The 16,980-nt window shown below is 36.9% G+C and overlaps 1 protein-coding gene across 1 annotated transcript; it reads left to right on the top strand.

The window, feature by feature from the left end:
• The first annotated feature begins 3,378 nt into the window (after positions 1–3,378).
• Positions 3,379–16,657, top strand: LOC113504226 (succinate dehydrogenase [ubiquinone] flavoprotein subunit, mitochondrial-like). Its single transcript, XM_026886402.1, has 13 exons — positions 3,379–3,456; positions 3,677–3,728; positions 8,403–8,594; positions 9,406–9,479; positions 9,614–9,786; positions 10,350–10,505; positions 11,281–11,438; positions 12,030–12,194; positions 12,682–12,881; positions 14,719–14,913; positions 15,151–15,295; positions 15,425–15,660; positions 16,010–16,657. The coding sequence occupies exons 1-13, from the start codon at positions 3,439–3,441 to the stop codon at positions 16,163–16,165; spliced, it is 1,920 nt and encodes a 639-aa protein (XP_026742203.1). The 5' UTR covers positions 3,379–3,438; the 3' UTR covers positions 16,166–16,657.
• The last annotated feature ends 323 nt before the right edge of the window (positions 16,658–16,980 follow it).

Below are 16,980 nucleotides of genomic sequence, written 5' to 3'. Positions count from 1 at the left end.
GGGTCTGCGCATGCGTGAAGCGAGCCTCGCCCCTGTCGTTGATCCCTCAATGGGTGACGTCACGGACCACGAGGGTTCTACTTCAAGTATTGTTTTTCTAGTGTTGCCAAAAGTCTTTGATGTATTCAATAGTACTCTTTAAGGTTTCGCGAACCGAGTTTCATGTTTTACGACTAATAACTGGTCTTTTGTGGGTTTTAACAGAGTACTTTCAAAGTTCTCTTTATGTTTTACCGGTGAGTTGCTTTGGTTATGTATCGATCGGCGGTAGTCATGGGGACCGTAGTACTCTGCCCCTTAATCGAGATGCTGTGAATCGTCAGCGTTCTGTCATCTCGTGAATAACTGTGCGGTTTAATTACCAAATGTATCATGTTGATGCTGACTGTACAGTTTACACACTCAGTGCTGTATTCAGTGAGCTCATTTTGTTTGACTACTGAAGTATTTGTGACATGTGCTTTATTACTACAGCAATAAGGTTGAAATTAATTTGTCATTGCTATTGTTCTATGTTATTGTGAGTATCTAGCAATTAGTTTCGATACTTTATAATTAAATTATCAATCATTAAAAATAATCTTAATTCTGACGCTCACTGAAAAGTTTCAGAGATTCTCAGAAAATGGCAGTTTTCTTTGGATGGAAAGTTTTAATTGAGTTTAGTTACTTAAGAAGTAGGTAGATTTTTAACAGCACTAATGATTAAATTTGAGCTCAATAGCTAAATTACTTGAAGTTTTCACAACATTTTCCAGTGAAGAAACAACCCAAACATTTCAATCAATTTAAAAAAAGGATCAGTTTCTGAATTCGTCTGTATTTTGTTGCTTTTTTTTCATAGATCCACAGTCAACTAGTTAATTTGTTTTGTTTTTGTAATATTTTATTGTCCCAAATAATTATTCTAAACAAACGTGGACAAGAATTACATCATAGGTTGTTGTTCATGAAATGAGAAAGCCTGATAAGTGCATGACAATGCACGGATCAACTAAGGTTTCATAGTTCGAACGACAACAACCTAAGGAGAATATCGTATTATATAAAAAAATTATTTAACTCTTACTTACTCCAATTAAATACTCACAATTTTAGGTATAAAAGATTCTACTACATTGATAATATACGTTAACAACTTCGCCTTAAAACAAAAATTGGTTTTTAGTCCCCACAATAATACTGTTGTAAAGAAGTAGTAAGTAGGAATAAAAATATTTTTTTTATATTCAAGTCCTCATTGAAAAATTTGTATAATAGACGCACCAGCCGGCATGCTACCATGCCAAACCACCCAGCGTGAACTCTCGTGGTTTGATCTCCGCGTAGGACAAACGTTGGTGTGATCCTCGAATGCTGGTCTTGAGTCTGGGTGTCCTTACGTTATCGTAACTGCGTGTGCTCTTTAGTAAATACAGTTAGATTTCAAACATGGCGCTGGCTGGAGCCTTTGAAGTCTGGCAAAATAGTCAAATCCAGGAATAAACTGATAATATGAATTGAAAGACTAATTTATTTATTTAAACTTTTACGTGCAATTGTGGTTAATAAGACGGACTTAATGCCGCACATCTCACTGCAGATCAAAAGCCTCCCATCCCAGCCTCTTTCCATTTATCTCGGTCTATGGCTAGCCCAGGGCAGTTTCGTGCTACAATACCGTGATATAAATCGAAGCACTTCACTTTCAATTCATGATAGACACTTACGTTAACATGTTGTTACACAAGTAAATGACAGGGATTAGCATGTCACCGTGACGTCACCGGCCGAGCCTCGTGGTAATTGGACAGGGGACGTGCACAACGTGCTATTGTAAAAGACATTCGCGTTGCATGTCTCATAACTTATTTATGAGGTACTAACGTAACATTGACAGGTGTGCCCTGATGTTCCAAATCAGTTTATACAGTGATTTTTTGTTTTCTGTTTGTATAAATTAAAGTAAAGTATCTAAATATCGGCCAAGTGTGACTCGTAACGCTGGGTTCCGTTCCAATAGGCTAAAGAAAACCGAAAATACAAAATTGGTCATCCATCACGTATATGTAATTTTCGTACCAACTGTTGCTTAAAGTTTATTTATAAGTTCCTTTTGGTAACAAACCGTTTTTTAACAAACGAAGACAGTAGTTTTTAAACTACTAAGCCAAACTTGTTATTAATTTGTTTTGGGACCAGGGGCCAAAAAAAAAACAGTTGAATTGAAAACCTCCCTCTTTTTGAAGTCGCTTGACTGCAGAGATAAAAAAAGATGTTGAATTTGCTTTATTTTTTAAATACATGTAATATTGTAGGGCAAAGAAGAAAATTATAGTATTAGTAAATACGTTTTTTGACTAGGTACACTACAATTTCGGTCGATTATTTATCAGGAACCAGGCTTGCAGTAGTTTCTTCTGTGTGCTTTCACACTGAATACTTATCTCACAGGGCGGTAAGTTCATAATAAATTATCTAAATTACATTAATGATACTTTTTAAACGCCCCCCCCCCCCCCCCAAGTTAAAAAATCCGGATTGAACTGAAAAAAGATCAGCTTATTTGTTTACCAGCAAGGTTGCGATGCGAGTACAATAATAGAATTTGTTTAATCATCGCATATTATTATTTTGCTAACACTAGCAATAGAAGACATATCTATTTAAACCGTTCAGATTCATTCATTAGTCCTTATCGATTTCGACCGATCAAATGACCAGGCTTAGATTAATGGATAGGGGAACCAGTTACACAGGGACAAATGACTGGCTCTCGGCATTGACTGCGTTGACGTCAACGGGATCCCATTAGTTGAGCCTCTGATGACGACAGCTATTGAACTTCAATCATCCTCGAAATACAACGTTGAGGAATGGTCTTAGTACGTCGCCTATCATGAAATTAGCTAAGGTATCCACTAGCCAAACATTAGTTTATGTTCGTCAACTGACAAATACATATTGGGGGCTGGAGTTACACACAGATTAATGGTTGAGCATACGTGATAACTGCCGCGGCTAACCCGATCAATCGTGTCTGCGGTACGCGCCAGCGGAGGCTGACTAGAATGTTGTGTGCCCATCTAATAGACTCCGGCTATGCTAACTTTGTTGATAAAGAGATTCCGTTGTTGGAACAAGTTTCTCTAAGTCCCATGAGAAGGAAACACAGCAAATGTTTCAAATTAATCAAATGTTGCATGATATGTGCATAGATCGCATTTGCAGGTAACATAAATAGGATTTCCTCGCCTGAGTGCTTCAAAAAAGTTTGTAAGTTTTGAAATGCTGGCCACTCAAAGATAAATTCAGCGAATAAAAACTTAACTGAATATGAAGCGGCCTTGACATGACAAATGAAAATCAAACCGTTCGAAAGGCATTTTAATATAAAAATTATAATTTATTATTATATTAATTAATTAAATAATTATTTTATAGTGTTATTTATAAACCATGATTGTAATTGCAAAGGTATGTATAATGTTGTGATTGAATTGCGTCGAAGAAATGTATGGGAAAATAGAAACGTTTCTCTCGATAGTTTTTTTCTACAAAAATACGTCGTTTTGGATATCATACATTGTATTGTTATCTTATTCGGGTTTAAGGTTGTAAAATAGATACTTGTTATGACGTGCAATGTTAATTTAATTTTTGTCAGTCCACTTATTTAAAAGGTTTTTTGTTTCAGAAAATCGGCAGTTTATTTTTCAATAAAATCGGCAAAAGGCTACCGTTAAAATGTAAGATGATTTTATTAATTAATTATTAAATTTTCGAATGAATGCGATTATGATATGGCACTAACAGCACATTCTATCAAATAGGATGAACAATCGAAATTCCAACCGACTTTTTTCTTGTCAAAAATGTTTTAAGTGATGCAAGTCTCTGTACTGGTCAACAATTCTTCAAATCTTTTAGAATTACAATGCTTTAAAAGATATGCAAGGAAGCTTAAAGCAATATTGACTTCAAGTACTTTATTGTCAGCAATAAGGCAGATTGTTTGCAGTCACGTGAAACAGTCGCACGAATACCGGAGTAAAACGTTCTTCAGAATTGTAGAAAGCATAGCTTTATATTCACGCAAGCGAGATGTTCGATGTACTCTAACCCCTTTGACAAGTGCTATTCTCTTTTATGTAGGGGGGAATAAATCTATTGCCTGTATGCATGATCATTTTGCTAAGAGACTCCGACATGTGTATTCGGCTCTACATTCAATTCGACAGTGCTTAAGACAGCTTGATACAGCATAGCACAGACAGTTTAAGGCAAGATAATTTTGCCTCGGTCTTCTGCTTTCCGCTCGTTTGCTGTACGATGTTAACGAGATTTTGAAATTTTGGAATTTTTACGAGCAAAATCCATATTTGAATCATTATCATACGTCTGGTCATGTCTTGCTGTGGGTTTGAAAGGTCAGCAATCAACTAAGTATGCTGAGAGTTAACTTAGTGTGTGTCTCGAGACTCGAGATGCGGTTTTCATCTCAAAATATTAGTTGAAATAAAAGTACTCTATTACCTTAAAATCATCACAAAAAAAGCACTCCCGTATTAAGGCATTTAATCCTTGTATCGCGGGGGGTTATACAAACATACAAGTCACATGCACAAAGACACCCAGACTCAGAACAAGCATTCGTGTATCACACAAATACTTGTCCGACGCGAGGATCGAACCGGCGTCACTTCGCGCATTGTGGTTTTGGCGTGATGATCACAACCACTCGTTTAATACGACCTCCGTGGTCGAGTGGCGTACGCACCGGTTTCAAGTTGTCGCTATCTCTGAGGTCCCGGGTTCGATCCCCGGTCGGGCCAATGTAAAAATTCACATTTCCACATTGTCCCGGGTCTGGGTGTTTGTGGTACCTCCGTTATATCTGAATTCCATAACACAAGTGCTTTAGCAACTTACTTTGGGTTCAGAACAATGTATGTGATGTTGTCCACATTTATCTTTATCTTTATAGAGCAAGAGCCCGTGAACCCCAGACCTTCGTTATTTTATAAAAGCTGAAAGTTTGTCAGCGCATACTCCCAACACAGGTAAGAACGATGGACCATTATGAAGTTTGGGTTATAGTGGCTTAGGCAGGTAAACGGTACTAAAGGTGTGTAAAATACCGATCTAAATTCGTCAAATAATAAAGTGCGATTTTTTGATATTATCTTCAGAATATTATTAAAAATCACGTTATTCATTGCCAGACACTTAACATCGTGGCAACCCCTTGCCAGACACCCTTAATGTTCATGAAATTATAGTTTAACTTACGTTATAGTATAAAAGCTGATTTTTATAAATAATACTTGGGTAATAAGTAGATGATGTTTCCTCATTAGCCAGACATTTTTTATAGTTCCAACCCCTTGCCAGACAAGCATGTAGGGTAGCTGTAGGAGCGAGCGCGAGGCAGTATGTATATGAGTGAGTGCGAGTGAGATGGCGAGTTAAGTCTACCGCGATCCCTCACTGCGCAGTTGTTATTTCTACTGCGCATGTATTGTTTAGTACTCAGTACATGTTTACATCAGCTAAAATAATATAATATAGCATGATACGTAGATTATATTTTTACAATTTGTTTATGTGACTTTTTAAATTAAAGTGATTTTGTATTATAAAAACAAATCATAGGTGAAACATTAATTTGTGTTATTTGCAAAAAAAAGTAGTGACAAATAATATTTTATAGTATGACTAGCTGACCCGGCGAACTTCGTACCGCCTTAGCGTAGCTTTGATGCACTACTTTATTTTGTATAGTTGACCTATCTTAGGTATGAGTACCTATTAAATTTAAACTGGAATCTATAATATTCTCCATATATAAATTAATCCCTATTTCCCTGGTCTCGCCATATCTGAAAAGGACCTAATTTTATTAAATACAAAACAAAATATATATTTTCATAATAGTGTTTATTTCATAGGATTCAATAATTCCACTTATATTTTTACAAATCGCTATTGAACAACTTGGCATTTTGAAGTAAATACTGAGCTTAACACCACGCGCGCTCTAGAAAACAACTAATAGCCTCTATACCCTTCACTGTTTCTCTCTATTTTTGTACGTCTGGTTGGTGGCATTGTTAAAATGATAACATTGATGATGATAATGAATAAATTAATATTGTCTTTTATACTCTATAATAATATGTAATGTCATCAATTTATTTTTTTATCCTCAGTAATAACTTGTAGCATCATTAACCTATTTTTAATTAAATTTTTGAAAAATATTTTATTTTTTGGCTTTTTTTTTTAAACCTGTTTTTGATAAAATAAATTAAAATTTTTAACAATTTAAGGTAATTGTAGCATCGAATGTCTTTCCTTAAGATGTTTTTAAAATTTACATAAATCTGCGCCAAAAAGTTTATTTGCATGAGTCATTCATAATTCATAATTAATATTATTCTTATCATTTATAACGAATATTTAATTAATAATAATTGAAGATAGCACATATTATTGTTTTAGTTGATGTAAGCATGTATTAAATACTAAACAATACAAACGCATCTCACTCGCACTCACTCATATACATACCTACTGCCTCGCGCTCGCTCCTACAGCTACCCTACATGCTTGTCTGGCAAGGGGTTGGAACTATAAAAAATGTCTGGCTAATGAGGAAACATCATCTACTTATTACCCAAGTATTATTTATAAAAATCAGCTTTTATACTATAACGTAAGTTAAACTATAATTTCATGAACATTAAGGGTGTCTGGCAAGGGGTTGCCACGATGTTAAGTGTCTGGCAATGAATAACGTGATTTTTAATAATATTCTGAAGATAATATAAAAAAATCGCACTTTATTATTTGACGAATTTAGATCGGTATTTTACACACCTTTAGTACCGTTTACCTGCCTAAGCCACTATAACCCAAACTTCATAATGGTCCATCGTTCTTACCTGTGTTGGGAGTATGCGCTGACAAACTTTCAGCTTTTATAAAATAACGAAGGTCTGGGGTTCACGGGCTCTTAGACCATTATCTATCTTTAATACATATTTTGTTTAAGCGAACATAATTATGATTTGTTTCCTTTCTTAATAGGTCATGATTGTTTTTCCCGTTCCATGCGCTAGTGAGATCATGTGTGTTTACTTATTAGGATACGGTGTTCGAAGGTTAGGAGTAATGCAGCAGTTTTTTTTATTGAATTTATTCTACTTTTACGGATTTTATCGCGGTTTAATATTAGATTTTACCAACCACAGATTCTCGCTAAAGAATCCAAATTCCTACCTAGGATGTTTCGCGAGGCTATTGAGATTAAAAAACACCCTAATTTCAATAGAGAAGATGGCTGGAATATATCACCTACTTGGGATCCAATAATAAATAAACTCAAGGCCAAACCCAAGAGCAGCGCTGCAAGACATCAAGACACAGTGAGCTCATACTGCGTAGGTCGGACCACAAATAATTAATTAAAATATGAAGGTAGAACGAGCAACATCTTCTGTCAAGACGAACGCCATCTCAGTCTGCCCGTGACCATGATACCTGCAAAGGTTTCGAAACGTCGGGAACTAAAATCTAAAATTAAACCGCGATAAAATCCGTAAAAGTAGTTTCATTTCAATGTCTAACATTCGCGTAAACCTAAGAAACCACTATGCATTTATTCTTATAAAATTTTTATAATTGCCCTCAAAACTTTTTTGAGGATATTTTGGCCCCTTATCAACTATTATCAAGGCTAGCAAAACCATGCATACAGGCATTTCCACCAAATGTTGACGTTGTAATATTACCTTCAGTTTATTTACAAACTAAAGCCTCAAGACTCGGTGGATCTAAAAGTAACGTGAAGTCAAAAATCCCCAACGAAGTACTCTGAGCAACTTAAAAAGGAAAATACTATTCCAAAATGTATAAGATTTCGTAATTTAAATCGCACGAGGCTTTCTTGAAGGTTTAGAACTTCCTTACAAATGAAATCTTTAGGGCCTTAGCCTTATTTTCCTATTTCAAGAAGTCAAGAACAATTAGTTTATTATCAAGTTCTCAGTTAAGGCACTTTAAAATTCCAACTCTGGGTGCACGGTTCTAAAATTTATTCCTAGGAGAAGCAACGGCAGAAAACTCCATATATACATCCTTTCAAAAATAGCCCATATAGCATATCTTATGTAGTACATACATTATTATACATGATACGAGAACAGCTTAAAATAGCAAAAAAATACTACAACAATAAAGAATCAAAAAGTAAGTGTCAATGGAAAAAAAATATGTTGCCGTCAAAAAATAATTGCACTCCCAAAATAATGCATTTACTTGAATTAGAAAGTTAGGTATTTTCTGATCTAAAAGGAAAGAACTCGATAAAACTTTCATTTTCCGTCTGCAGTTATTAAAAGGCTTTCCCAATCTTCCAGCTTCCTTTCGTCATGGCTCCTACACGATCCAGCACCATCAGCACGACTGCGTGGTTATCGGCGCGGGAGGAGCGGGGCTGCGTGTCTCAAAAGGCCTGGCTGAGAACAAGTTCTCCGTAGCCCTCATTTCCAAGCTGTTCCCTACCAGGTCGCACACCATTGCCGCTCAAGGCGGTATGAACGCCGCTATCGGTGAGTTTTGATGTCCGCTAATTTATGAATATGTGAATTTTTAATGAAGCTTTAGTGGTTGAGGTCATCACGCCAAACCCACTTTGCACGACTTGCCGCGGGCTTGATCCCCGCGTAGGACAATCATGTGTGTGATCCACGAATGCTTGTTCTGAGTCTAGGTGTCTTTGTGCTTATGAATTGTTCGTTGGCAAAACACCCCGCGACATAAGGATTAAATTTTTCAGTGCAGGACTCGTTTTTATAAAACTAAACCATTTTTCAATTTGTTTTAGTAGCATTTGAAGTCTTTTAGTAGACATTTTGGTCTTTTCGAAATGTTCCTACTCCCAAGTAGAATTCTCCACGATAAGGTCCCTCAATTCAATAAACTATTTCTTCTATGTACCAGTATCCTGAACGGATCAGTTTTTAAGTTTATATTGTATGCCTCTTTACGGTTTTGATATTGTACGAAACCAAATATGAAGTCATAAGGATCGAGCGACAGAATGGTGCCATTGTTTTGACACGCTGCCAAGTCAACTAATGTATTCAGTGTTCTGAGCTACATTTCAATAAAAATACTTCGGATTCGATTTGTTGTCCTACATGGAAACGTAGATCCATTTCCAGCAATTCAGTAGACCGTCTATAATGTTAATGAATGCAAGTGTCATGTTTATAAACTCAGTTTATTTAGAATAGGATATTATCAGAGCACTTAAAAAAAGCAGGCGAATTGAGAACCTTCTTCGATATGAATTATAAAGAAAAATATCCGTCATTATTGATATACACACACATACACGTACATATTTTTCTTTTTTAGGAAGTATGCATGATGATGACTGGAAGTTTCACTTTTACGACACAGTCAAAGGATCAGATTGGCTTGGTGATCAGGTATGAAATGTTTTTTTAATCATAATAATGCTACGCAGACACTAACAGAACTTGAATGTATAAAAATTAACCTGAAGTGTGCTGAAAAGCAGGTTCTTTTCAAACGGTTTTTTAACATTCGGCCCACTCTTCAGGATTCCATCCACTATTTGACCCGAGAAGCCCCAGGGTGTGTCATAGAATTGGAAAATATGGGCATGCCGTTCTCAAGAACAAAAGAAGGAAAAATATACCAAAGGCCGTTTGGTGGTGGAACTATTAACTTCGGAAAGAGTACTGCCAAGAGGACATGTGCCGTTGCTGATCGGTTAGTTTTCTCATAGATATGAACTCGCGAGTCACTTCGTATGACATTAAAGCATGATATCTCGTTAACTCGTTACATTTGTTACCGTTTACATCACACTGGCCTGTTGGTCTAGTTAGTTGTCTAGTTAGTAGCCCGGACTGCTTTACCGGAGGGTCGTGGGTTCGATTCCCCCCCAGGACAATGTTTGTGTGATGAGCGTGATATATTTCTCTGTGACTGTATTTACAAATATATAAGTATGTTTATCAGTTGTCTAGCAGGACTCATAATATAAGCTCTGCTTAGTATAAGACTAGATGGTGTTGTGTTATAGTTGTGGAATATTGTACACTGAGCTACTTCAGGGTATGGGTCCATAGCACTGGCTCTATGTACGCTATTCAGCTAAACCAATGTACTTGAAAGTTATTGTCGACATAGCTTGGGAAGTAAAGACACAAATTGCTATTCTGCCCTCTCCCTCTCTCCTATATTTTTTGTAACATACTCTGTAACATATGGAATGCAATAAATGATTGAGTATTGAGTACCTGATAAATTATTTTGCTTACTTATTACAGTACTGGCCATGCCCTCCTTCACACGCTTTACGGCTATTGCACGAAATATAAGAACATCGACTTTTTCACCGAGTTCTTTGTGCTTGATCTAATAGTGCAGGATGGTGAGGTAGTGGGATGCCTTGCCATAGACATGGACGACGGATGCCTCCACAGGTAAGCATCCTTACTATCCTTATCCTTACTATATATGTATAATATTATAAATGCGAAAGTAATTCTGTCTGTCTGTTACGCTTTCACGTCTAAACCACTGAACCGATTTTAATGAAATTTGGTACAGAGATAAAATTGACCTGGAGAAAGAACATATTAGTTTTTATCCCGGACTTTTGAAGAGTTAGTTCTCTTGGAAACGCGATATAACCGACCTCGACGCGGGCGAAAAGCTAGTTTAATTACAAAGTCCAGGGTAATTTAAATTAGGGAGGGAATCATTATTTATTTTTGGGCCAGAAACTATGCTTTTCACCTGAAAAACTTAAGTACCTATAAAGAATATTATGAAGTACCTACTCCTTCAAATCACTATCGACCTAGCCTTTTCCCAACTATGTTGGGGTTGGCTTCCAGTCTAACCGAATTCAGCTAAGTACCAGTGTTTTACAAGGAGCGACTGCCTATCTGACCTCCCCAACCCAGTTACCTGAGCAACACGATACCCCTTGGTTAGACTGGTTGTCAGACTTCAAACTTCATAACAGCCGGGACCCACAATTTAACGTGCCTTCCGAAACACGGAGGAACTCGGTATGGTCTGTAGATGTGTGACCATCACACATCTACGGACCACCGGTCAAGCGTAGCTTAACCTGTGATCGATTCACTTGTGCGGTTATAGCGTAGCCACGAGCTCGTACTCCTTCAAATACAGAAGCCCGCAACAAGATTGCACGCAAAATAAGTAAATCTTTTACATTTTATGCTTCAGGTTCCAAGCTAGGAATACAGTTATAAGTACTGGAGGCTACCCAAGGATGTATTTCTCGTGTACTGCGGCCCACACGTGCACCGGCGACGGGTGTGCGATGGCGGCGAGAGCAGGTGTTCCACTGCAAGACTTGGAGTTTATACAGTTTCATCCAACCGGTAAGTGCCTCAACAATGCTTTTATTGGGAGCTAAGAAACATGCATCCATAACGGGGCTGTCTCATGGTCATATTGTTAGTCACATTTCGTGCTGGTGCATTCCATATTGGTCTACCATTCCTAAAGACATCGTAAGCGACAGTTAAGAATAGAGATGCGCCGAGTAACAGTTTTATCGAGTAATGAGTACGGATTTTTATTCAGCTCAATTTCTTTTCACCCGGTTACTCGTTTTCCGTTGCAATCTAATATCCATTTTGCGCGTAAAAAGTACAAGCGGACGTACGACTTCGTAGTCTCATTACTGTACTACTCGTTCATTATAATAATTTTGAATTTATCAACTGCGATTATAGAAAATGATGATTTGATGATTGTTACTACACTTATTTAATTTAAAATATATATGTAGCTTGAAATAGCCCAGTAGCCCTTTGTGACTTGAGTCATATTGACGACAAGGTAATTTAACGCCATAGAAAAATATATGATAATCCAATAAAAGAAAGTGATTGGTGTAACTTTGTTCTAAACAAAGTTTGAAAACCATTTGTAAGGTTATATAAAGTTATATTGTTTCATTTTTCTAGGCATGTACGGATCCGGCTGCTTAATGACGGAAGGTGCCCGCGGAGAAGGCGGCTACCTCGTGAACAGTGAAGGCAAAAGGTTTATGGAGAAATACGCGCCCAAAGCTAAAGATTTGGCCAGTCGTGACGTAGTATCCAGATCGATGGCCACGGAAATAAGACAAGGTATAACATGTTTATTTGTTTTTATCAAAACAGTAAACTCACTTCTATTGTCAGTTCGGGAGCAAGATACTTGCCACAGCACCCCACGTTGAATTCCGAATTTTCAACTACAATACCCAAATAGGCTTAAAGACGCAATTTTGCCAAAAATTATCGAGACTTAATGTATTTTATTCCACTCTTACATTTTATTGGGTTCATCGCCATCTGTTGGTTGTTTGGAGCAAAGCCATGTGTTAAGGGGGTTAGAACCTAAAGTACATTTTAGTTTACCGTAATTTCAATAGATGGCAGAACATACACTATCAATGTAAACACAAGTCGTGAAATCGTTGTGACCATCTCTATTAGCAAAATCAAATGTTTTTTTTTATAAACCCAAGTTCGTTTGTTTACTTTTAGATTGTATTTTTGCATTAGTTTTTTTAAATTATAACAATTCGCAAGGGACAGTGAAACATTGCAATAATCTTAACTTCCTCTAAAGGACGAGGAGTCGGACCGAAGAAGGATCACGTGTACCTCCAACTCCACCACCTCAGTCCCGAGTTGATCAAGGATAAGCTTCCAGGGATCTCGGAATCTGCCTTCACCTTCACTGGCGCAGATGTGTATACGCAGCCCGTACCAGTACTGCCCACTGTGCATTACACTATGGGCGGCATACCTATTAACTACAGAGGAGAGGTGAGCATAAATTATTATGAGGTTACTATACACCGTGATTTTTTAGTCGTCTTACAAAAGCAGCCCAGTTCATGTATCCAATGACTAGAACACGTTCATGATAAAAAAATAGGTATTTATGAGATTTGAATAAATTTAAAATGCAATTTTTATTTAATATTATGATGCAATTTGTAATTTTTTAGAAACACATCTCTGTTGCGAGCGCGGTCCAAGCCTTGTTACAATGATGAGGGGTGCGGGCGGCGGTGTTTTTATCATTTTTAAGAGTATATTTCAGATTTCTCTTGTTTAATTTTTCGTCGCACTTATTATCTTAGTTGATGATAAAAAAAATATAATCGCGCCTAGGGGTATTTTACGTCGGATACATGAACTGGGCTGCTTTTGTAAGACGTGTCTTTTGACGATGCGTGTATATGCCTAGTACATTGTTCGCGTGTAACGAACGTATTGAGTTTCGGCAGAATTTTTCTTTGAGATCGTTTAATAAATAAAATCCTTGGTTAAAAATGCGCGATGAAATCAAGCAGTGGCTCGCTGATTTTAACTTGGCGTTTTTATCGTTCCACAAACATTATTAAGAATAGCAAAATAGACAAAAATTGAAAAATATGTATTTTGGCTTGATTAATGATTTGCCATTAGTGACCAAATATCCAGTGACGCTATTTGCAGATGATAGTACAGTTACCGTAGATTCCACAGGCGAGACGTCACAAATACTACCATCCAATCTCTAATAGAATGGATGAACAATAATAACCTCAAGATTAATTTAGCTAAAACAAAAAAAAAATATTTTAGTAAACGTATAGCTAGTCCAAATTTTGAAATCAACTACCAAGGCACATCACTCAGTACAGTCACTAAAACGAAATTTCTAGGCATTATCATTAATAGGAACTTAAACTGGAAGTCACACACAGAGGAACTCACAAAAAGAGTTAGTTCTTCCGCATATGCTCTGTACAAACTGTCAGCTATCGTAGACACTGGTGCTCTAATTACAGCTTACTATGGCATAGTTCACTCCATCCTAAGATTTGGAATAGTATTCTGGGGAAACTCGGCCAACAGAGAAACAGTTTTCGAATCTCAAAAAAGATGCATTAGGGCAATGTTTGTCTTCAAAATACTGACAGTTTTTCACTAAATTTAAAATATTAACTTTACTTTCCTTCTACATATACGAAGTTGCTGCTTTTGTAAAAAGTAACCCAAAATTATTTAGTCGCCTTGCTGATGTAAGCACTCGTAGTCGTAGGGATAATGACAAACTATGCATTGTGCCATGCAACACTGCGCTAATGCATAAAAGCGTATTTTGTCTAGCGCCTGTTATTTATAACAAAGTACCAAAATGGATTAAGTCCCTACCGTTAAATAAGTTTAAATTAAAATTCAATGAATATCTTGTTGCCAAATGTTTTTATACTCTTAATGAATATTTAAATCATGCCTAACACTTGTTACTGTATTGTGACGTTTCACTTTAAATATTTGTAAAAAATTTGTACGCCAAATACTGGCAAAACATGTATGGGTCTGATTTTATTTTACAACCTTATGTTACAAAAATACCTCTTGTTTTTTTAAACATATACCCGTGTTTTCGCAAAATAAATTATCTTTTATCTTGAGCATCGTCTGGAAACACCCAACAAAATTCTTGATTTTCGATGTTCTGATTTTATAATACACACGTATTCTATCGATTAATTTCAATTTAATAAGCATTATTATATATATATATACAGTACACATCAATAGTTGATCCGTGCATAGTTTCTTAGTGCAGGTTAGGTGTTCTAAGCCTACCCTTGTTTGACTTCAGGTTTTAGTTCACCAAGGAGGCAAGGACTGTATTGTACCTGGACTTTATGCTTGCGGTGAGGCTGTCAGCAATGCTCATGGAGCCAACAGATTGGGTGCAAACTCACTCTTGGATATCGTCGTCTTCGGCAAATCTATCGCGGACACCATCAGCGCCGACTTCAAGCCTGGCCAGAAGCAACCCACTTTGAAGGATGTAAGTAGTGGTGATCTTAGAATGATTATGTAGTTGGCTAATTTGGGTTATATGCTGTTTATTCATATTGTTGTGAAGCTGTAGGTACTTGTTGCCTACTAGCTGCGAATACAACACATCAATTTCAACTTATATTGGAAAGTAAGATTTTTTCTATTTCTATTTCTATTATATTTATGGATAAATAGCTATAAAACCAAGTATTCTGAGTTACGCAAGCAAAAACCGTTGTTTCAGAACCTCTGCGATGCCACGATAGATAATTTAGAGAAGATGAGGTGTGCCAATGGTTGTGCTCCTCCACATGAACTGAGAGAAGCCATGAGGCACACAATGCAGGCCAAGTGTGGAGTCTTCAGAGATTCCAAACTATTAGGCGAAGGTACGTCGTCACTTATTTTTATGTAGGCTAGGTAAGTTTCTGTTAGTGATATTAAATTAATATTTAGGTACATACTTTGTAGTCAAATTCCTACAAAGACGTTTAATATTTCATTCCAAAATATTGCAGCCGACGTAGAAATTCAGAAATGGTTCCAAGCCTTCGCAGACATCAGGGTAGTGGACAGACGCTTCAATTGGAACACGGACTTGATTGAGGTCCTGGAGTTGCAGAACATGCTGCAGTTAGCTGTTCAGGTCGTGGCGTGCGCTAAGAATAGAACTGAAAGCAGAGGGGCGCACTTCAGAGACGATTGTCCGAAGAGGCTGGATGAGTATGACTACAGTAAGCCCGTAGAGGGACAGGTAATTATTCAACTATACTATTCGATTAAAATACGTGCGTGATTCTAATGGCTAATATTATGTTTCCCAAGAGAAAGTTTCAAATTGTTAAAAGTAACTGTAAAATAATTATGTTTTGTGACGCAAAAACAACGCAATCGATTGTTTCTCCTAAATGACATGCAAAACCCCACACAGGTCAAAACTCGTATTGAACTGAATATTTAATTATTGCCGGAATGTAATTCAAAACCCGAGTAGCCATTAACAGCATTTAACTCTGTAATATCCTAAATATCCTTCATGGAGTCCTGCCCTGGGAAATTTTTATCGGAAAGAATATAATTGTATGAAATCCCCTTTGTTACAGACGAAAAAACCGATGACAGAACACTGGAGGAAGCACTCACTGTCCGTTGTAGATCTATGTACGGGGAAAGTAACGATCACCTACAGGCCAGTGATCGACAAGACCATGGATGACAGCGAGGTGAAATGGATCCCTCCTGTGCCGCGAGTGTATTAATTATAATAATTGATTTAAAGCGTTGCTAAAACGAAAGTCAAAGAAAGCGGCCTGATATTAACATCAATGGATCTTGATATGGCTAGACAGTGAACTAATCGTCGGCTGCTCTACTAGTGATTCGAACATTCGGTATCAGCCTCCCCCACGGTGGCTTCATTAAATCTGTGTTTAATCCGTCTTTCGTAAGAACCTGTAAAAACTGAAAATAATGTTATACGGGTTCAAATTTGACGAGAGAATGAAGTTTTGTCAAGCGACTACCACTTTATTTAACTTTACTACATCCTTCACCCATCTTAGCGTAGCTGACGCTTGGTTCACACCAATCATTCAAGGTCTATTGAAAAACATAGCTACAGTTTGGTGTAAAAACACTATCTATTTAAAATGCAACGCTACCTCCCGGACTAAGAGTGAATTGTTAGGTACTATACGTTTATTTATTTATAAAGATTCTCATATTGTAGAATAAATATTGGCTTTTTTCTATATGAGTTTTTTATTTATTATTCTAGTTGGATGCCTGACACTACCTGCAGGTATCATTTGCAAAAGTCATTTAAGTATAATAACTCCCAACTAATAGTTTCATCACAAGGAACAACACCTGCCCTACGCTGTTAACACTTTTCAGATTGAGCTATAGAGAAACAAAAATCTTTTGGCGGCAATATGCAAATCTGCTGCTAAATATTATATTTTCATGAATATTCATCTATTACTTAACGATTTCTAGGTGGCTCCTCAATCCAGGCGTTTAGATTGAGGAGATATATTTTGCTGCTAAATACTCCATACTTTATTGCTCCCAT

This window comes from Trichoplusia ni, chromosome 21 (genome assembly GCF_003590095.1).
Source record: "Trichoplusia ni isolate ovarian cell line Hi5 chromosome 21, tn1, whole genome shotgun sequence".
In the NCBI taxonomy this organism is placed as follows: Eukaryota; Metazoa; Arthropoda; class Insecta; order Lepidoptera; family Noctuidae; genus Trichoplusia; species Trichoplusia ni.
Note: the sequence above shows the minus strand (reverse complement) of the source record. Positions and strands in the feature narration are given on the sequence as shown.